At 41.2% G+C, this 22,843-nt stretch overlaps 1 protein-coding gene and 1 pseudogene across 1 annotated transcript; both read right to left on the minus strand.

Moving 5' to 3' along the window:
* Positions 1 to 12,321: 12,321 nt before the first annotated feature.
* On the minus strand, positions 12,322 to 14,783 carry LOC115593496 (UDP-glucuronosyltransferase 2C1-like; annotated as a pseudogene).
* Positions 14,784 to 18,602: 3,819 nt separating this feature from the next.
* On the minus strand, positions 18,603 to 22,781 carry LOC115593495 (UDP-glucuronosyltransferase 2C1-like). Its single transcript, XM_030437020.1, has 4 exons — positions 22,766 to 22,781; positions 22,330 to 22,628; positions 21,530 to 22,243; positions 18,603 to 19,664 (listed from the first exon to the last, which is right to left on the minus strand). The coding sequence occupies exons 1-4, from the start codon at positions 22,773 to 22,775 to the stop codon at positions 19,086 to 19,088; spliced, it is 1,602 nt and encodes a 533-aa protein (XP_030292880.1). The 5' UTR covers positions 22,776 to 22,781; the 3' UTR covers positions 18,603 to 19,085.
* Between the last annotated feature and the right edge of the window lie 62 nt (positions 22,782 to 22,843).

Consider the following 22,843-nt stretch of genomic DNA (forward strand, 5'->3'; position numbering starts at 1 on the left):
TTCTTTCATTTGTTTTTCATGTTTACCCATAACTAATATTCATTACAGTAAGGCAAGGGTATGTGTATTTTCGTCGGCAACAATAGTCTTGGTTGTTGCCAGTTAATGGGGAAAAAAAGGGGTGAGTTCTATAGTATGCACCCAGCATACTAAGGACTGCCCTAAGCTAGCTAGCGTATATTAAGGTTAGCCAGTGTTAGCCAGCGGTAGCAATGTTAATGTTAGCTAGCCAACGATAGCAATATTTGGTAGTGCAAAAAACTGGCCACCACTTGAGAGGGCAGATGATTTGAACAACAGCGATGTTGGTGACCTTTGAAAGAAAACATAGCAGTCCACAGTCTCTTTCTAATTCAATTTCTGCTAATTCATTAACACTGACCTTCCGCTGTTACACACACCTTTAAGAATATCGCCACATATATACAACATAAGGGTGCAGGGTTTACATTTACACTTGCTATTTACACTTGCTTTGTCCTCACATGGCACATCTTCCACATGAATCTTATTAAGAACTTTTGTGTCTCCTGATCAAAGGCTGTCTGCATGATCAGAATATAAAACAACAAAAACAAAAACATGCATGCAAGATTTGAGGTATTACATAACAGTTACATGCTGCACTATTTTCTCTGTAGCACATGTACGAGTAATATTACACAAGTGTGCTTCTGTTGGAGTCATATTTTCCTGCAGTGTATCATATTTTCCTTCCGAGAAGAAAGTGAACATGGGACCATGAGCTAGAAATGTTGAAATAATAATTCTGTGTGCTGCTCTGTTGCAACGTCTTTAAAATGATCCATGGCAGCCCGTCCAGGATCCAGGGCAGCGGCAGCTCGGGGGATATGACAGCAGCAGAGGGGAGTTCAAGTTTGGACAAGGAGTGCAGGCTGTATGTCACAGATCGCCGATAACAAGGTGAGGAAAAGATCGTATGTTAGCTTTTAAGCTGTGTTCATGCAGAAAAGGGTAGGAGCTCACAAAGACATGATGGAGCGTGCACCCCTTGAAATTTTACAAAAATCGAAACACAACACTTTTGTTTTCCCACAAGTTCAGGTAAAAATGATTTAAGACTTTAGATGCAAACAAAAGAATTATTCCTCTCAAATTGTGAGCAGAAATCTGTTAAAGTCCATGTCAGTGGCCACTCTTTTGTCCCCCTGACAGGTGTGGCATATCAAGATGCTGATTGAACAGCATGATTAGTGCACAGGTGCGCTTTGTGCTGGTCACAATAAAGGGCCCATCAAAATTGCGCAGTTTAATTGTGCAACACTATACCATAGAAGTGAGTTTGAGTTTGAGTTTAAGGGAGTGTGTAAATTGGCATTCCTGCTGCCTGCCCTATCTCTTTACATATTTCACATATATTTGATAATCATTGATAGATACGATGTCATGAGGGAGCTGGAGGGGGAACAAGGGGTGATGAGAAAGTAAAAGAAAGAGAGGAAAGAACCTGCCCCTCACATGTTGTATGTGTTCTCCTCATGTGTGTGTCATATTCTACACATAATGACATTAAAACTGCAGTAAAATGCTATGTCCATATGACTGTCTACAGGTCGTTTACAGGTCAAATTCTGCTGAGAACTGCAACCCGTGTCATGGTACAAATAGGTGAGGCTCCAGAATCTCTAGATCACGCGAAGCTGCATGTGCATGAAAGAGCGCGTCTCATGCATCCATTGTGAATGGTCTAACCTGTTAACATGGACGCTGAAATGAAAAGTGAGAGGTCATGTCATGTCTCCAACATGGTTTCTGAAAATTTGAGTGGCACACACCAGGGGAACGCATCCAACAATTTGGAAGCCGTGAAAGGATATTACTGTGCCTCATTTCTTTTGGATCCAATCTTGGATCACATTATCATGAGATCATGAGCGTGACCCAACATGATCAGATAATCACTAACAGTTAAGTCTTCAATCAAATCCACCACAGAGTCTTCTGATGAATGTCTGGATTTTTTCCTCTTCTTTGTTAAAAGTAAATTGCAAATCACATTATCAGAATCAGAATCAGAATTTCCTTTATTTGTCCCACAAATGGGGAAATTTCTTCATCACAGCAGCCAAAGGACAGTGGTATTGTAATAAACAATAATAATAGTAAAAGTATAAACAATACAATAAAAAAGTAAGAAAAAGAAATAGACTCATATACATTGTATATAAATAAGCTTTTACACTCTTAACAGTGTAATTGTAAGCAGTATGGCAGTGTGTTGTTGAATAATAATACATATGCGTATGAGAAATTTTCAAGTTAGTGCAAAAAACAGAGAAATGGGTCATTTTATGACATAGTGCACATGCTAGGTCTGTTGGGAGCAGTGCTTGTTGTATAGTCTGACAGCAGCAGGAAGGAAGGACCTGCGACACCAAAAACAATAGAAAAGAGCGGCAAGAGCTGCTGTAACAGGCTGATGCTCATGTGGTGCCATCTTAACTAGATTAGCATCACTGTCAAGAAACATAGTGCTGCATAAAACACACACAAGTCTAAAAATAATAATACTGACATTCTGCTAACTGGTCAACACATTTCTGATTTAAAGCGTCATCACTTACAGATCCATGTAAGCATGCAACATTTGAGCACACACATCAGGTTGAGTTAAAAACAAGCCCTCTCACTTCAATTTTGCTCCGATGATCAGTTTGTAACATTTTTAATAATTCATTGGCTCTTATTTGCACTTTTTGACTGCCTTTTTTTGTTAGCCAACGTGTCAGTTGTGACGTTTAAGAAACCGAGTCGAACCATTTGAATCAAAAACACACAGCATCCACCCATTTTTAAGCAAACACTAGACGTAGACCCTCTACAGTTCTCTGGGCATTACCCAATAGTGACTATGCAAGGCTGAATATATATATATATATATATATATATATATATATATGTATATATATATATATATATATATATATATATATGTATATATATATATATATATATATATATGTATATATATACATATATATACATATATATATACATACATACATACATACATACATACATACATACATACATACATACATACACATATATATATACATACATACATACATACATACATACATACACATATATATATATATATATATATATATCTATAAAAGCGAGTAACCTCTGTCTGTCTGTATGTGTGTGTGTATGTGTGTGCCTCAAATATCTCTGCGGATCAGGATCAGACTGACCTGAGAGTTTCAACATGGCTGCTGCGTGGTTCAAGGGTGTGCTATTTCGCATTTGTTTGGATTGCAATGATACCGTTAATAAATTATTTCATAAATGCTTTACAAATTCCATGAGCATTGTCCATGGGAGCCACCACAGTCACGTGCGCACCAGAGCCAATCACTGCACACCATAGCCACGCACGCAATCACTGCAGAGCCCACCACGCCCCCCACCTTAAGAAACAAGCAGACTTATACCTGCAGCGGCGCAAGCTGGACCGGGATTTTGCCGGCGGTTCGGTCCATTCTGTTCTGTGCATCTAAACTGACTGTTGTGGATTAATGAGACTAAAAGAGTCCAGATCGAGTCTGTTCGGGTCTGAGGAGATCCGGAGACGCCCGGACAACAAAGTGGAATCAGATCTGTGGATGTTCATGTGTAGCTAGCTGCTAGCCGCTAGCTCCTATCCGCTAGCTACATAGCCCATCTCCCGATCGAGGCGATGGACCGGACTCACCGGCACGTCCAAAACCGGACTTAGGGTAAATAATGTCCGCCACGCTTTTTCGCGAACATTGCCGTCACGTTTGCTTTGTGTCTGGTGCAGGAAGAAACGGTAAAAACGGGCTTTTGTCACGAAAGTGTCCAAGCAGCAAGTTTGGTTGTTGAGGAACAGGAAGTTGTGGGAGGGACGTAAGCAGATGAATGACAGGCAACGGCGGTCGGTGTAGAGACAGCGATACTGAGAGTTGAGAGATTTGTGACATTTAGCGTGTTTTGAGTGTATAGTTAGTGTGTTATGTAGTGTTTAGTGTGTAGTGGAGTCGTTTTTTTGTTTAATGAGTCAAAACAATTAGGAGACTGAGAATGAGCATTGCCTGCATTTGAATGTAAATAGTTACATGTAACTTTGTACATTTTTAAAATGTATGCACATATAATGCAAATATAAATTGTTGTTTATATTATAAGTAATACAAAATGGTTTGTAAACAAATTTGTGGTTTTCACAGTAAAAAAATCAAACTTTTTCTACTCGAATTTTATGTTTTTTTGTGATTTTAGGTCCATTGTGTTAATACAGTATCACAAAATAAAAAAATAACTCTACAGTCACATGTGAGGTTGTGCTAAAAAAATAATGACACCAAGTAAATAGTTTTTAATAGTCAAAAACGGCCAATTATACCCTGGAATATCGGATTTCACAACAAACCTAAATATCCCTGACGTCCCACCTTCAAACACAGCCTCATTTGGCCATCCATGAAAAAGCTCCTTAACCTCCCACTTTTCTATAGGAATACATTTTTCTTACGGGCACTGCACTAGTATATATAAATAAGAGATAATCTAGAATATACTACTCTTGCATCAGTTGCTAGCAGCAGCTAATTTCATCATACTTGATACTTATTTTGTTCTAATTTCACATTGTAGTGTTAGGCCGTATGCAGATGATAATGTGGAACAGCTGCAGGAAAACTGAGGGGGAAAAGCGGAGACACATTTTTACCTGCGGACACACACTATCAGTGTAATATTTCTCACCAAAAAAGGAAAAATTTTGAAAAAATACATCAGACATCGTATTTTCACCATAACTGAGGTTCATTAAAACCTTACACCATAAACAAAACAGCAGAATGTTTGAGTTTCTTTAAAACACAACTCATCTGAAATTGTTGGGTCGATCATTTGATCCAGAATCAGCCATGCTGCTTGATTCAATATAGCACCGATCCAAGTCCAACATCACATTTGTATTGTGTTATCGAAGCCATTGAAGGTATTCAGTTGGGAGTAGTTCAACACTTTGAGAAATGTACTGGCAGAGTTAGATCGATGAGAACATTGATACCATACTTCTGTCCTCTGTCTGTTACAGTCTGTTAATTTATCAAAAACAGGGTTACACTCAACATCCATTAGCTTAGCTTATTACAAAAAGTGGAAAAGCCTGAAAATGCCTGGCTCTGTCTACGGGTAACAAAATCTGCCTAAAATTCAATACTTTGCTTTTTCTCATTTCTTTAAATCTTTTAAATTCTAAAATTAAAATTGCTGTTTTGTGGTTGTTTAACCCCCTGGGCCAAGTCCCTGAGCAGTGCAGCTAATAAAAGTCAAATATCACTACAATGTTAATACATGAAAGCGGTGAGTTCATATTAATGTTGATAACATGACACAACAACTTCAAAGTGTCCTTTGGCAACCTCAAACTGCTCCTGATTTGCTGGATGTTACCTTGCATGGCAGCCACCACCATTACTGTATGAATGAATTACTGTAAGTCACTTTGGACAAAAGCATCTGCTAAAAATCAGAAAAAATATTGAATTATTTTATATTATACACAAGATAAATTTTGAGTATACAATAGATGATTAATTCCAACCATCAGCGTTAATACCAAAATCACATGAACAGTGTTCAAGTACTCACTTCAAGGAGCCAAAGTGTTGAAACCAATACTATCCTAACCTCTCCACACGCACAAACTCAGTTAACTATGGTCCCATTGTTTCTCTCAGTCACAAGCAAGTGAAAAAAAAATAAAACTGTTGGATGAATCTCACCAAGCCAATTTGATCCAGAATCATGGATATGATTTAGAACTTGCCATCATGTTCCAAAAACTTTAGTTGGCCAAGTATGAAATCACAGCCCCTCCACAGATTTATAGTGAGAGTACAAGTGAGAGCTGAACATAAAAACAATAGAAATCAGCTCTCAAATTTTGTGTGAATTGGTTGTAATAATCATATACCTGTCAGCCTGCCAGAAAAACCCTTATAATTGAACAAATAAACATGAACTTTTCAGCATGATGTAGCCCGTATTTGTTGGAAAATGAGACCAATGTTTGCTGCTCTATGTGGTGCTAATTGTCTTCCTCTGTTTTTGTGTTGTTTTGTTTTGTTTTCTAACAATCCGCCACCCAATAAAACTTTTTTAACACTTGCTTTGAGAAAATTACATGATGTTTGACACATGTGCTAAATTAAAGGGGAATTCTGGTCTTTTTTAAACCCTGGACCCTAAGTTTCTTGTTGTGTAAATGATTCATACTTACCAATGGATTTAGAATTGTTAGATAGTCTCAGCTGGCAGTGGTGGCACTGCCGCAATGGCTGCAACGTAATCCTTTGGGGCAACTGCAACAATCAAAGTTACATCCACTAAACATGCTTGTTTTGCCATTGACAGGCTGAGGTTGTTATTCTAAGTCTCTAACAACATCAAGGAAACGATTCCTTTGGAGACTGACCTTTTTTTAAGTAATAAGATCCTGTCACGGAAAAGTCTTGCTCTGCTTGTTAAAGTTGTTGCCTGATCGACATTGTCAAAAATCAATTTTCGTCGATGAAATAGATTGGAAATAAATTCTTGCTGGTGCCTCCTTCAGGTAAACTCTGAATTACTGACCTCTGGTGAAATGCTCTGATTACATGAGTGCAAGTGTTTGTCTGTGTCACTGTTGTCAGGTTGTTGTTCTTTTTGCAAGTGTTGTTTAAATGTGTCTAAAATTGTCTGCTTGATAATTACACACTGAGTGATTCCAGTACTCCACCTATACATCCCTTGCTGAATACACAGTTTGGACATATGTAACTCAGCTGAAACTGCACTGTATTCTCTCCCAGGGCTCGACCCAAAGGCCTACCTCTCTTTTCCCCTCCATTCTCCATGCCAGACAGCTTTGTTGTCTGCCCTCCAACTCTAAATTAAAACCAGCTGACCACAGCAGTGGATCTGAAATTTATGGAGGCTGATGATGTTCTCCACAGGGACGAGACGTAGTGCCATCCAGGATTCACTTCATGATCAATGTACTGTGACAGAGAAGCCAATGCCACTTTGGATTTTGTGGGTTAAAGCAGATAATGTAAGAAAAAGAGTTTTGCAGGTGTTACCTATACTGTACGCTTTCTTGGTATTTGTTTTTGCTGAGGTATTCATAATTCGTTCCTTAATAACAAACCAGAGAGAACAGGACCCAAATAAAATCTACATTCTAATCCTCATGTTCAAAACAAATATTGTTACATTGCAAATAAACTGCATCCATAAATCCTTAATGAAATCACAGAAAATTATATTAATTTAAAATCCAGAGCTTGCCCGAGAATTATAGTGTTTCTAAACTTTTTCTGTTTGAAGTAAGCGAGTGATAGATGTGTGTACATTTACTGATTGATGGAAAACAGGAAATGCCAATTGACGTTACGTCATACTACTACAAATATAGACAATAAAACAGGGCTCAGGTCATAGAATCCATTAAGGACTATTAAATATGTTAACCGTCGACTTAATTTTATCTGTGAGAGAATTAAAAAGATAATTTCTATTGAATGCTCTGTGCCCACATGCTGTATATTATTTACATTTTAGACCCTTAATCACTGTCCTAAAGGAGTCCTAGTATGTAATCTCAGTGTTTCCTTTCCTTCAGTGTTTAATATATGTACCTATACATGTAAAAGATCTTGATATCTTAATAGGTCAAAATCCACATGAACAGAAGCTCCCCTCTGCTCCTGAAATGCCTCATCAGTAGTCTTGCCTTTATCTTGTGACTTTGTGACATCACACTATGTCACAGAGACATACATTTGCATAATTTATGTCTAGCGGCTGGTATGGCATGTAAGAATTGGTTTAGCACAGCTTCTCTGTTGCTGTTTGTGGTGCTGGCTCAGGCATGTGCAAGCTGACCAATCAGAGAAGACTGCGAATTCAGAGGGGGGGCCTTAAAGAGACAGGAGCTAAAAGAGATTGTTTCAGACAGAGGGGGAATACATTGCTGCCGGACTGGACTGTATGAGAAAACTGATGTGTTATTGAACATTACAGCATGTAAAGCTATTCTACTAGTAACCCAAATTAAAATGAAAAACCTGAAAATGAGCACTATACATTTCCTTTAATATCACAACTAGTATCTTCAATGTAATATTTCACAAACCTGTGGCTGTAATCCTTTGAAGACAAGAAAGATGAGGCCACAAGTAGATTCAGAAAACACTGCGAGTGCCACCATGTTTTTCAGCCATATGATCCAACAGATCTTGGCTAATGTGGTCCGTCTGGAAGAATTTCACATCGCTACAGGATGACTGCAATTTCCAAGACTCAACGGACAGCAACACGTGCAAACGGCCAGCCGAAGCAGAGCAGGATTTGCTGTGCAGATTGAGTGAATTTGAGCTTCTGGCCAGTAGTTCCTCCATAGGGAGAGCAATTAATGTGATCTGTGTGTCTGTGGAGAGAATGATGTCACGCCTTGCACATGCCCCTTGAGAGAAGTGCATGAGTCCACGCTTGTTGCTTGAGGAAAGACACAAAAACACAAGCTTGATTTGCCATATTTCAGCAATAAAGTCTAGTGTTTGTGTAGTGTCTGCTGATTTAAGAACATTTGAGTTTTTCTTATTTTCTTCTAAGTGTTCTCTAAGATTTGTAGTAATACACACTGCCAAGTCAAATAATGTGGCCCTTTAACATTGAAAATTATTTTCAGGAACAGCTCATTAGGGTGGGTTCAATAAATAAATGTGTTTATAAAAGTGTTTTTCACTTGATATCTGACACAAAAATCTGAGGTTTGATGTAGACCAGAATTGGAGCAAATGAAGACTGTCTTGTTTGGTCAAACGTGCTGTAATTCTTCTTTTCATATCCAAAAAAAAGGTGTAAGCAGCCAGTACATTTCCAAAGGTTATGTATGCTTCCTCAAAATAAAAGTCAGACTATTCTGAAAATGTCATTGCATTGTTTTTCTCATCCTTTCATTATAAGGGATCTGTCCTTTATTGTGTAGATTCTACTCATTGGTGAAGGTACACTGACACTCAAAGTTTCCCTGTATCCTCAGCCCAGCCTTGACGAGTGTCTAACATAGAACATGCACGCTGACATCATCCTGTGCCAACAATGATCACAGGAAGGATTTTCCAAGGAAACAGGGCGCGTGAAATCTGAGCGTGAGGGAGAAGGAAGGGAACGTTGAAAACAGATCCTGGGAGGGATCAGAAACAAAGGGAGGAACGCCGTGTGCTCCCTGTTACAGTTGCCGATACCAGGGACGAGACAGAGACCTGCACAGCACGTGCTTTATGTACGCTTGTTGGCTTTTCCTACAGCAGATGTTCAGGTGTCTGACCCCATGTCTGGACTAGTCAGGGCAATCCCTCGGGGCAAAAATAATGTGGTGAGCGACACGTTAAAGTTGCACAACAAAGAACTACTTGGATTTTCACACAGGAAATAGGGTTGCAGTAAATGTCGACTTCAAGCTTTTGTCCTTGACCATAGGAGTTTATTATGCTGAGATTATAAAGACACTGCAGCTCACCTGCCAGGACACAGTTTTGCAATAAAACAAGAATTTAGAAGGGGCTGTACCTGACTTGAAAAGGGGAAACTGGAATGTTTCCACAATACACTAAAGGCACTCGAAAACTGCATATCAGCATTGAGACAAAATAAGCCTATTAATGTCTACTTGTTGTTGGACCAGTTCAAATTAGATTTGCATTTGTTGAATAAAACAGATTGATTTACATTTAATGGTTCTGCTTGTTTCACCACACCGTTAAAATGCGGTTTACACCAATAAAGGATTGCATCAATTCTTCCATTTTTATATTACCCCATTCAGCTTCAATTGTAACTAATTCACCCCTTTTTCAAAGCACCGTGGCCACTTCAAATTTACCACAACAGCAACAGGCCGCAAAAAACCTTACTGAGTGCCAAACACTCTTTAGGGTCAGAGAGTAGTGAAGATGTGATGAGTTACAGAGGAAGGAAAATTATTTTAAGAAGTCCATAAAAGCTCTTAAAACTACTTCTTCATGTTATCTCCGGTGTTTACATCCTCAGTGTGCTCAGTTGTCACTCTATCAAAATAATATATGTGTATGTGTGTTTTTTGTCCTTCCACACAGGTAGTCTGTAGGTTACCCAATCATGTCCCAGCCTAGACCTGTATCCACCTCCATCATCTACAGCACAGCCCAAAATCTCTACAGAGGAACTGCAGTGAGCAAAACACTGAATGACCTGAAAAGTCTCAAGTGGTGCAAGCAAGTGAAATGTAATTTAGCTCGTCATTGGATTTAAGAAAACCTCACTCATCTTGTAAAATCAAAACCATATGAGTTTATGCTTTATCAAAGATAGAGCCTTCGTTTCTAGCCACAGATTGTTTCATACATCTGTTTCTTGACTGTTTAGGGAAAGGAAATGGTTTTAGTGTGATCTGTTATCTAAAATCATAGGATATCATTTTGAGGTTTGTCTTCTCACTGGCACTGATTTTAGTTTAAAAGGTGATGTCATTTATATGGATTGATAAAGAAGAAAAAGCAGGACATGATCAATCTTCAGATTTTCCATAAATTGTTGCCCATGGCACCCTGGCAGCATTACGGACATGTGTTCTTTATGTTGTGATTAGCTTTGCTGTTTCTCTTACGGTCACTTAACACGAGCCTCTCAAGGAAAACACTGCAATATTGTACATGTAGTACGTACAATAACAGATTATTGTGCGTATACCTGCTACATCTGTTTCCCTGAGGGTTTTTAGTATCTTAATATTATAAAAATCTCTCAGAATAAATAATAAACTACAGTATGATTTGTCCTCTGGTGGAATTTGGTGGGCATTACTTTACTACAACTCTTGGATTTGGACAAAGGCTTCTGCTGTTACAGATGGCAGGAGTTGAATTACAGTATTGTGTTCTGTGTATTGTGAGTCATTGTTGTTTTAAGCATTTATGCCCATAATATCCACAATTGCAGGAGCGATAGCAAACAAAGGAAATTTCTATGAGATTAGGATTTATAGAAGTGTTTTAATCACAATGGAATGAAATGGAGGGAAATAAATAGAATTCAGAAAATATGTTGGTTAACTTTTTCAGTTTTGTTACATCTGAATAGGCTTTAAGAGAAAAACAAACAAAAAAAACTTTAAGATTAAAAGAGCTCAGGTTGTTTTTTTTACATTAGCAATGTATCAGTTCCTCGGCTTGGTGCTATCGGCTCCCTTCTTTATTATCACAGTAAATGTGACAGTACGGAGTCATGTTGACAGGAAGATGAGACTTCAAATTATGTGTGGTGTTCCACAAATGAAATCCTAAATGTGCAATATGTAACTTCTACCAATAGGGGGCTCTCTATCAAAACAAAATAAAAGTGTGGATGGCCGAGTGGAGCTGCTCCTCAGAGCCAGGGCACTGGAGATGTTTACTGATAGTAGCAAAACTAAGGTATATCTTTTTTACGTTTGGGATTAAAAAGTATCGACCTGAATGTGGCAGCGATCTGCAGAGGTGACCTCCATTGTTGTATGTCCATGCCAACTGGAGCTGGAGGTCCATTGTTGCATGTCCATGCCATCTGGAGTTGAAGGGGAAATGTACTCAATAAATCTAACATATGAGAGAGGAGAGAGGGGAACAGGGTGTCTAGCAAGTGCTCAAGTGGTGCATATCTTTGTTTGCTACCATTTGTATGCAACTAACGTACAGTAATGTAATCTCTATGGCTGGAGTGGATAAACAGCTTGAGTTATCCGAATACATCATCAGTCGCTTGCTTACGGTGAATGCTGGTACACGGTACATCCACCACTGCTGATTAAAATTTACCTGACCTAACCTGGGCACAATTGTTCACAGGCAAGGTAATGTTTTAAAGTTTTATTCTAGTTTAGTCTTGTTCCCCATTTCCCCATCACATAAGTACCAATGGGTGACCAAATGAAACCTATGTTACCTTGAGTAAACTTGTGCCTCTCTCTGGGTTTAAACATTGTTGGAAACATTTGGGATAATGAAAGTACACAACTCAACAAAGAAAAAAATATTGGCCACCCCTTTTTTGGTGGACTTTTGGATATTAAATCCTTCATATCCTTAAAATTGTCCAAATACATCTACCACCTAAACCGAAAAGGGGCTACATTACCTTTACAATATCTATATTTAAGATTAATAACAGGGATACCAAATGAGATACATTAAGATCTATGTTTTTGTCTCAATACGATGCTTTACAGAACTTAATGTGGCTTGCATCTAATCAGATTTGACCTCAGTGTTGTTTGGTTTTGGTCTTTCTTCTACTGCTGCAGCACAGGATCTGAACATGGCCAAAGTAGAGAGCAGCAGTACAGTCACTGCAGTCAGTAATAGTAGCAGTACATCTAAACTGTAGTATGAGTACCAGGCCATCTTATAGGCCTCTGTACGCAGGTGAAGAGCCCCTTTATGGCGCATCACATATTCCACCCAGAAGATGGCCTGATCCATGGGTGACATTTGCTGATCTCTGTGCAAACGTGACAGTCTTTGCATGTTCTGTCTGTAGCTATCCTGATGGAGCACCTCGTTGATACCTTGCTCAAAACTGTGTCCGTTGACGTCACCAAGCTTAATGATCTTCACACCTCCTCTATCCTGCAGACGGAGAAGGTTGTCATACTGGTCAAAGACCAAGGGTATGCTGAGCACAGGGACCCCGTGGTAAATGGCCTCCTGGACTCCATTGGTCCCACCGTGAGCGACGAAGACTTTGGTCTGTGGGTGGCCCAGGAGGTCCTTCTGTGGCATCCAGTCCACTATCAGGGTGTTGTTGCCCAAAGTAGAGGGACGTTCTCCTTTGTGCCTCCATATCACCTGATAGGAAAATGAACAAATTTGTGAATTTAGTGTGTATCTATTTGCCAGCAGATGACTGGCAGATGATGGGGCGGCTGTGGCTCAGTGGGTAGAGCGGGTCGTCTAGTGATCAGAAGGTCACCAGTTCGAATCCCGGCTCCCCCTAGTTGCATGTCGAAGTTACTGAATTTGGGGTTCAGTAACTTGAGCAAGATACTGAACCCCAAATTGCTCCTGATGAGCAGTTGGCGCCTTGCATGGCAGCCTCCGTCATCAGTGTATGAATGTGTGCGTGTGAATGGGTGAATGTGGCATGTATTGTACAGCGCTTTGAGCTGTCGTTAGACTGGAAAAGCGCTATAAAAATGCAGACCATTTACCATTTATGACGATGCTGCCATTGCTGCAGCCTGTCTCCACTTACCACACACAGTAAACTATATAGTAATACTAATAATTAAACCAATAATGCACTTCATAGCGAAAGCAATTTCATGTTTAGTCCACTATTTGCTGGCGTTTTACATTACTGCAAACCACAGATACATTCAAGTTTGTACGAATCATATCAACATTTTTACGATGATTAATCACGTCTGACACATTCTACAGATATTAAAACATATTAAAGTATACATTGTTACTATGTTGTCATAACATACAATTGAAAACTGAACCAAAAGAAACGTAAGGGCTCAACATATCCATGGTTTGCAGAAACGCACATAGCCAACATTTATTCTGACAATTGGGTACACAAATTACTCTCATTGCAAAAAAAAGAACTAAATCACTGAGTTACCTTCTGAGGCATCTTTGCAAAGACACTGGCAATTTCATCGGCAACCTCTGTGGGTAAAGCATCAACTAGAGTTCCCAGAGTCATGATGATCACTCCATGCTCCCCAGAACTCTGAACAAAGTCCTCCAGGTCTGCTGGCAGAGGTTGGGCTGGTTTGCACTGGAACCCTCCTATGTAGATTACATTTGGCATCGTGGGCCGTGGGAAATCAAACACAAAGTCTGACCTGAACAGCCAGATATCTGCTTCCCGTAGAAGTGATATGATGTCACATCCACCCTCGATATATTTTTCACACAGGGCATCATATGTTGGCCCCACCATGAATTTCTGCTGGAAAACTATAATACTGTAGAAAAACATGTTCTTGACCCTCTGTATGAAATTCATCTTGTCCATTAAGCCCGATCCTGGAACTGGAATGTAAGACAGTGGTGAAGGGGCTATCTCAAAGTGGCCTTCTCCGCTGGTGATCCAGCGAACATTGAGCACTGTGGGCAGTTTGAGATACTTGGCCAGTACAAGCCCTTGTGCAATGCCTGGGTCAGTGAGAACAAGATCAAAATGGGAATCCGTCAAGCTCTTTGTGGTCTTTTCATCATCCAGGAGTTGAACCAGGGCATCAGACCACATAGAATGAATCTCAGTGATCATAGAAAGGAAGTCCTTGGTAAGTTTGAAGAAAGTAAGTGCTCAGGCCCCCTCTCTCTGTGCCTGAAAAAATAGCAGTACAGTGGACTTAACAAATGAATGACTAAATGACCCAAATGTGGCGCAGTACATAATTCAAAATGACCTACCCTCATTTGCTCCTGCAGGTATGCTTCGAAAATGTCCTCAAAACCTTCACTCACTTTGAAGGCAAGAGATGTGTAGAGAGGAGACTTTTCTGGGATGTACCAGCTGTTTGAGGGCCTTATCACAGTGATGCTGTGTCCCCTGGCATGAAGCTCTTCCAGCAGGATCTTCATATTGACCCAGTGGCTGCCGTCCAGAGGGAACACCAGAATGTTTCCTCCATCGGAAGGTTGTGTGAAGGAAATCAGGCATGCACTGAGGAATACAAATATTCCAGAAGCACAATGCAATGGCATAATCCCTAAAATGTAAGAGAGAGAGAGACGACAACATGATATATCTCATGAGAGATGAAATGTGCTGAGAAAATTTCAATCACCGATAAGAAATGTAGTATAAAACCAGACACAAAATTGCAATGCTCTGAAAATGACTTACCCATGCTCATGAGCGGCAAATGTAATCCCCGCTGCTGGAAAACTGAGAGTCCATCCAAAAGATATTTGAGTTCAAACTCTAGGTTCAGAGATGATCGGCCCTTCTATTGGTAAATGAGTTACATGAGATAAGGCTCACTGGAGGCCATTACACTTCCATGAATGTTTTGCTAATAATAAACTATTTCTGCTTGTCACGATAATTGTATCGATTTATTTTGTGTTCCTATTAAAGTGCTGGTAGTATCTGGGGGTGCAGTGTAGTTATTTTAATGTGTTTCTCTCGTTAAGGCTTGCATCAGAAGAACCTGTGACCCTTTTGTAAGTTCATTTTCATGAGGTTTTTGACAGGGAGGTTGGTTTAAGACAACTGATGTCAAAAATAACTGCCAGCTGAACTCAGGTTGCAGGTGTCAGAACTAAACTCAGTGAAGTTAGCTGGTATTGCACAAAATACCAATCCTCCCTGTGAGTCTTATACTGTTCTTTACCATCTCCTATTGGGTTCCAGCTACTGATTAGTTTTCAATTATTCTTAGTGAAGTTTACCTTCTTAGCCGTAGTTCAGCAAGAGAGAGAGGAATTTGAAAATAAATAAAATGTCATTTAAGTTTGCTTTGATGAAACATTTAAAGAAATGATTGCAAATATCCATCCATTGTCAACCACTTATCCAGAGTTGGGTCGCTGGGGCAGCAGCTTCAGCAGCGAGCCCCAGACTTCCCTTCCCCAGCCACGTCCGCTAACTCTGACTGGGGAATTCCCAGGCGCTCCCAGGCCAGAGAAGAGATATAATCCCTCAACCTGGTCCTGGGTCTACCCCTAGGTCTCCTCCCAGTTGGACGTGCCAGGAACACCTCCCTAGGAAGGCGCCATTGTGGCATCCTCATCAGATGCCCGAACCAGCTCAACTGGCTCCTTTCCATGCAGAGGAGCAGCGGCTCTACTCCGAGATCCTCCCAGATGGCTGAGCTTCTCACCCTATCTCTAAGGGAGACCCCAGCCACCCTGTGGAGAAAACCCATTTTGGCCGCTTGTACCTGTGATCTCGTTCTTTCGGTCATGACCCATCGCTCATGACCATAGGTGAGGGTAGGGACGAAGATTGACCAGTAGATCAAGAGCTTTGCCTTCCGGCTCAGCTCCCTTTTCGTCACAACCGTGCAGTGAAGCGCATGCAACACCGCACCCGCTGCTCTGACTCTCCGGTCGATCTCACTCCCCATCATCCCCTCACTCGTGAACAAAACCCAGAGATACCTAAACTCCTTCACTTGGGGCAAGGACTCATTCCCCACCCAGAGTAGGCAATCCACCGGTTTCCTACTGAGAACCATGGCCTCAGATTTAGAGGTGCTGATCCTCATCCCTGCTGCTTCACACTCAGCTGCGAACCGATCCAGTGAGCATTGTAGATCTAAAGCTGATAGTGCCATCAAGAGCACATCATCTGCAAAAAGCAGTGATGCGATCTTCAGGTCAGAGACCTATAACCCCTCCACACCACGACTGTGCCTCGAAATCCTGTCCATGTATATCACAAACAGGATTGGGGACAAGGCACAGCCCTGGTGGAGGCCAACACCCACTTGGAACAAGTCCGTCTTACTTCCGAGTACATGCACGCAGCTCTCGCTTTGAGAATATAGGGATTGGATGGCCCTGAGAAGGGACCCCCTCACCCAATACTCCTGCAGTACCTCCCACAGAACATACCTGGGGACCCGGACATACGCCTTCTCCAGATCCACAAAACACATGTGGACTGGGAGATTGTACTCCCAGGCACCCTCCAGGATCCCTGCCAGAGTAAAGAGAGAGTTGTTTGACTACCACAGTGACTTCACCCAGGGTAATCGGAGATGATACCCCGTCATCCTCCAGCTCTATCTCCACTACAGAGGGTGGCTTAGTGGGATTCAGGAGGTCACCAAAGTACACCTTTCACAAGGTTGCATATTCCAAACTGCCATTCGGTGCGTATGCACAGACAACAGTCAGAGTTTTCCCCACAGCCCTTAGGAGCAGGGAGGCAACCCTCTTGTCCACCGGGCTTAACTCCAACATGGCAGCACTCAGCCGGGGACTTGTGAGTATCCCCACACCCGCCCAGCGCCTCACACCTTTGGCAACTCCAGAGAAGAATAGTGTCCAGCCCCTATCCAGGAGTTTGGATCCAGAGCCAATGCTGTGCATGGAGGCAAGCCCCACCAAATCCAACCGGTAACACTCAACCTCCTGCACCAGCTCCGGCTCCTTCCCCCCCAGAGAGATGACGTTCCACGTCCCCAGAGTCAGCCTCTGCCGCCCAAGTCTGGGTCACCGCGGCCCGTGACCACCACTGCCACCCATGTGGCAGCGCACCCGACCCCAGCGGTTTCTCCTGTGGATGCTGGGTCCAGGGGATGGGGGAGGGAGAAGTGCCACGTTGCTTGTTCAGGCTGTGCCTGGCCGGGCCTCGTAGCAGACCCAGCCACCAGGCGCCCGCTCACGGGCCCTCCGTCCGGGCCTGGCTCCGGATGTGGCCCCGTGGTCTGGGCAGGGTCTCTCGCCTCACACCTGTGTCTTTCATGGAGTCTTTGTGAACCATACTTAGTCTGGCCCTTCACCTGAGAGCAGTTTGCCTTGGGAGACCCCACCGGGAGCACATGGCTCCTGACAACCTAGCTCCCACGTTCATTGGGACACGCAAACCTCTCCACCACAATAAGGTGATGGTTCCCGAAGAGGCTGATTGCAAATATGTCACAGAATTCAGAATCGTATAATGATCTGGACTTAATTAGTTTTGTCACCTCTGAATTGGTTTCCACACAACGCCATCAAGATTGAGGCCCCGTCCAGACGACAACGCCGTTTTGCGAAAACGCACATGTATTGCATCGTTTTGGCCGACCGTCCATACGGATCCTGAAAACGCAGCGCCTGAAAACGCACTTTTTTGAAAACGGGTCTCAGGGTGGAGAAATCCAAAAATGCAGCCCTCCCGTTTTCATGTGGACGGCGAATCCGCATACTTTCCAAAACGATGACGCCATTGCCCCACCCCGCAACGTCCCATAACAACAACAACAATGGCGGCCTGCATGCTCGTGTTCGTGCCGCAGAAGATATTGAGCCTTTCTTGCAACTTACATGCCTTGTAGTTGAGTGTGAGCCGTAGCAGCAGTTTGACCTCATTAACGGTCCACACAAACGATTCTGGTTTCCTTGCACTAGCCATTTTCATCTTCTTCTTGCTGTGTTCGGTTTCTCCGTCTACTGTCTGTTTACAGCGCGCAAGCTTGATGCGCATGCTCCGTGTCTTCTTCTCCGTTTTTGGTGAATGTCAAGCGCCACCTATTGGCCTGGAATATGAACTACAGCGTTTTCTGTCGTTTCAGTCGTTTTCAGTGAAGATGTGTGGACGCAAATATTCTTAAAACGATGACGAGGAAGACGGAGAAAAAAAAGATCGTTTTCACCCGTGTGGACAGCCCCTAAAGGTCAAGACTTTGTTACACTAGAAACTGGTTTTGCTTGACAACCACAAGTGGTTTCAGCTGGTAGTATGTAGTGTGGACATCCAAGTTACAGATGGCAAGATCCATTAATGTGTCTCTCAAGTAAGTTATTGTAGTCAGGAAGATTTTCATGCAGAATATCTACTATTGTATGAGTGAGTAGAAACAGTAGCAGTTCCTTTGAATACCTTTTTATTCATGGTTGCTTAAATCAAAGATGTCATGAAATTGTGGCAGACAAGACACAAAATATTTTTTAACATATGTTGATTGTCTGGACATTACGTTTCCACCTAACATTATTAAGATTGAAGGTAGTCAAGATTTAGTTAAAATGAAAATGGATCAGGCAGTCAGCCAATTGCTCCATGCTTATTGATTAAAGTGGATGGGAAATTACAGATTTATGTTAATGATTTTTGAATGTCTTAAAAGTGATATCTTAAACTGTCCAATTACATTTTACAAAACATTTTAATAGAAAGGTGGATAAATTATTTCACACTATTTATATTCAATATGACTGAATCAATTGACTGACTGTCACTTTACTTCATGAATAACAGAGACACAAATATGACACATTAAGATGAATTTTTTTGTCCTTATACAATGTTCTATAGAACTCATTGCAGCTGATTTCTGAACAAATTTGACCTCAGTGTTGTTTGGTTTTGGTCGTTCTTCTACTTCTGCAGCACAGGAACCTGAACATGGCCAAAGTGGAGAGCAGCATTACAGTCGCTGCAGTCAATAATAGTAGCAGTACATCTAAACTGTAGTATGAGTACCAGGCCACCTTATAGGCCTCTGTACGCAGGTGAAGAGCCCCTCTATGGCGCATCACATATTCCACCCAGAAGATGGCCTGATCTATGGGTGACACTGGCTGATTTCTGTGCAAACGTGACAGTTTTTGCATGTTCTGTCTGTAGCTGTCCTGATGGAGCATTTCATTGATACCTTGCTCAAAACTGTGGACGTCACTGAGATTAATGATCTTTGCACCTCCTCTATCTTGCAGACGGAGAAGGTTGTCAAACTGGTCAAAGAACAAGGGTATGCCAAGCACAGGGACCCCGTGGTAAATGGCCTCTTGGACTCCATTGGTCCCACCGTGAGCAACAAAGACTTTGGTCTGTGGGTGGCCCAGGAGGTCCTTCTGTGGCATCCAGTCCACTATCAGTGTGTTGTTGCCCAAAGTAGTGGGACGCTCTCCCTTGTGCCTCCATATCACCTGATTGGAAAATGAACAAAATTGTAAATTTAGTGTTTATCTATTTGCCAGCAGATGATGACGCTGCCATTGCTGCAGCCTGTCTCCACTTACCACACACAGCAAAATATGTAATAATACCAATAATTAAAACAATAATGTACGAAAGCAATTATACGTGCAATCCACTATTTGCACTACTAAGTGATGTTGGCATTTTACATTTCTGCAAAGCAAAGATACATTCAAGTTTGTACAAATCAAATCAACATTTTTACAATGATGATACAATGTCTGACACATTCTACAGATATTAAAACATATTAAAATATCGTTACCATGGGCGTACCGGATGCGGGGTATCTGTGCCCTCTGTCCTCCGCACTTTTTACAGCCATTACAACAATTCAATTCATTTTTAACACGTGGAAATGCGTTTTTCCTAGCCACCTTTAAACGCACTGGCTCTGAGCAGGCAGAGCCAGGCAGCAAACACCGCTGTCTTGTTGTGATTTGAATCACACAGATTCGATCAGATCAGATCTGTTTTAACCATGTTCAGCAAACCAGCCAAGAGGCAAAGAACTTTACTCAGTTTTTTCCAAACAAACCATGTAAGTTGAGTAATGCTGCTGTATGTAGATAGTGTTAAGCTAAATGATGACCAATTAATAGATGTCAATATGTCAAGTTAAGCTAGTTAACAATTGTTAACTGTTACCTATTTAAAATCACTTGCTAGATGCGGAGGTGGTAGTAACAAGTCACATTTACTTGAGTAACTTTTTGGATAAATTGTACTCTTACGAATTGTATTACTGCAAAATACGTTTTACTATTACTTGAGAAATATTATTCTAAAGTAACAATACTCTTACTTGAGCAACGTTACAATTTTTGGCTACTCTTAACGTTACCCACTTCTGGGTAGAAAATAATATATGTTATTTTTGTAAAGATTTAATTTATTTTGTGATAGTTAAAGTTTAAAATACATGAATTAGCTGATTAGTATTTTGATTGAATGATTACATTAATGTTCTTATTTGATTAATAAATCAGACGTTAGGCAACTCAAAAGTTACTCAGTACTTGAGTAGTTTTTTTCACCAAATACTTTTTTACTCTTACTCTTGTAATTATTTGGATGACTACTTTTTACTTCTACGTAAATAATATTGTTCTAAAGTAACAATACTCTTACTTGACTACAATTTTTGGCTACTCTGCCACCTAGAAATAAACCCACTCCTTAATTTCTGCACAGAACTTGTGCTCACTATTGTTTTGCACATAGTCTTTTAACCTTTATACAATAGAAAGAGCAAGGTCAGGGAGGAGAAAGTGGACTAGAGACCAGCAAGGATGATCATGCAGGGTCACAGGTGAAAAGAGAATATAACTAGCTGAAAAAAAATATCGATAGCATAAAAGTGACTTTGTGATTAATTTCCACAATTATGTCACCACTGCTATTCTTAATTCTGTTTATAAATTTTGCTTTGCAAATTTATTATCTATATCGTTGCAGGAGAAATTGTAGGAGAAATTATAATTTGCTAAGGAAATGTCTATTGGATTAGAGTGGTTATGTGGTTCTTGAGCCACTAAGGGGAGGCGCAATTGAATGCGAGAGGATGAAAAATCACTCAATAGACATCTGAACAATTTGTCCCCCTCACTTCTGAAATGGTGGCTACGCCTCTGATTGTTACAATTTTGTCACAACATAAAATTGAAAACTGGACCAAAGGAAATGTAAGGTCTCAACATATCCATGGTTTGCAGAAATGCACATTGCCAACATTTATTCTGACGATTGGATAGACTAATTACTCTTGCCTTGTCATTTCAAAAGAAAACTGAATACTATATCACTGAGTTACCTTCTGAGGCATCTTCGCAAAGACGCTGGCAATTTCATCTGCAACCTGTTTGGGTAAAGCATCAACTAAAGTTCCAAGAGTCATGATGATCACTCCATGCTCCCCAGAACTCTGAACAAAGTCCTCCAGGTCTGCTGGCAGAGGTTGGGCTGGTTTGCACTGGAACCCTCCTATGTAGATGACGTTTGGCATCGTGGGCCGTGGGAAATCAAACACAAAATCTGACCTGAACAGCCAGATATCTGCTTCCCGTAGAAGTGATATGATGTCACATCCACCCTCGATATATTTTTCACACAGGGCATCATATGCTGGCCCCACCACAAATTTCTGCTGGAAAACTATAATACTGTAGAAAAACATGTTCTTGACCCTCTGGATGAAATTCATGTTGTCTGTTAAGCCCGATCCTGGAACTGGGATGTAAGACAATGGTGAAGGGGCTATCTCAAAGTGTCCATCTCCGCTAGTGATCCAGCGAACATTGAGCACTGTGGGCAGTTTGAGATACTTGGCTAGTACAAGCCCTTGTGCTATGCATGGGTCAGTGAGAACAAGATCATAATGGGAATCCATCAAGCTCTTCATGGTTTTTTCATCATTCAAGAGTTGAACTAGGGCATTAGACCAGGTAGAATGAATCTTAGAAATTACAGAAAAGAACTCCTTGGTGAGTTTGAAGAAAGTAAGTGCTGAGCCCCCCTCTCTCTGCACCTGAAAAAATAGCAGAGAAGTGGACTTAAATAATGAATGACTAAATGACCCAAATGTGGCCCAGTACATAATTCAAAATGACCTACCCTCATTTGCTCCTTCATGTATGCTTTGACAATGTCCTCAAAACCTTCACTCACTTCGAAGGCAAGAGATGTGTAGAGAGGAGACTTTTCTGGGATGTACCAGCTGTTTGAGGGCCTTATCACAGTGATGCTGTGTCCCCTGGCATGAAGCTCTTCCAGCAGGATCTTCATATTGACCCAGTGGCTGCCGTCCACTGGGAACACCAGAATGTTTCCTCCATCACAAGGTGGTGTGAAGGAAATCAGACATGCACTGAGTAACACAAATATTCCAGAAGCACAATGCAATGGCATAGTTTCTAAAATGTAAGAGAGAGAGAGATGACAACATGAGAGATCTCATGAGAGATGAAATGGGCTGAGAAAATTTCCGTCACTGATAAGAAATGTAGTACAAAACTAGACACAAAATCGCAATGCTCTGAAAATGACTTACCCATGCTCATGAGTGCCAATTGTAATCCCACCTGCAGGAAAACTGACAGTCCATCTAAAAGATATTTGAGTTCAAACT

Source organism: Sparus aurata, chromosome 13 (assembly GCF_900880675.1).
Source record: "Sparus aurata chromosome 13, fSpaAur1.1, whole genome shotgun sequence".
NCBI lineage: Eukaryota > Metazoa > Chordata > Actinopteri > Spariformes > Sparidae > Sparus > Sparus aurata.

Excerpts from the sequence above, each read along its gene's own strand:
- LOC115593495 (XM_030437020.1), bottom strand. Across the intron at positions 22,244-22,329 it reads ACATGAAGGAGCAAATGAGG|GTGCAGAGAGAGGGGGGCTC; the intron begins GTAGGTCATTTT and ends CTATTTTTTCAG. Across the intron at positions 19,665-21,529 it reads TTGCGAAGATGCCTCAGAAG|GTGATATGGAGGCACAAGGG; the intron begins GTAACTCAGTGA and ends TTTTCCAATCAG.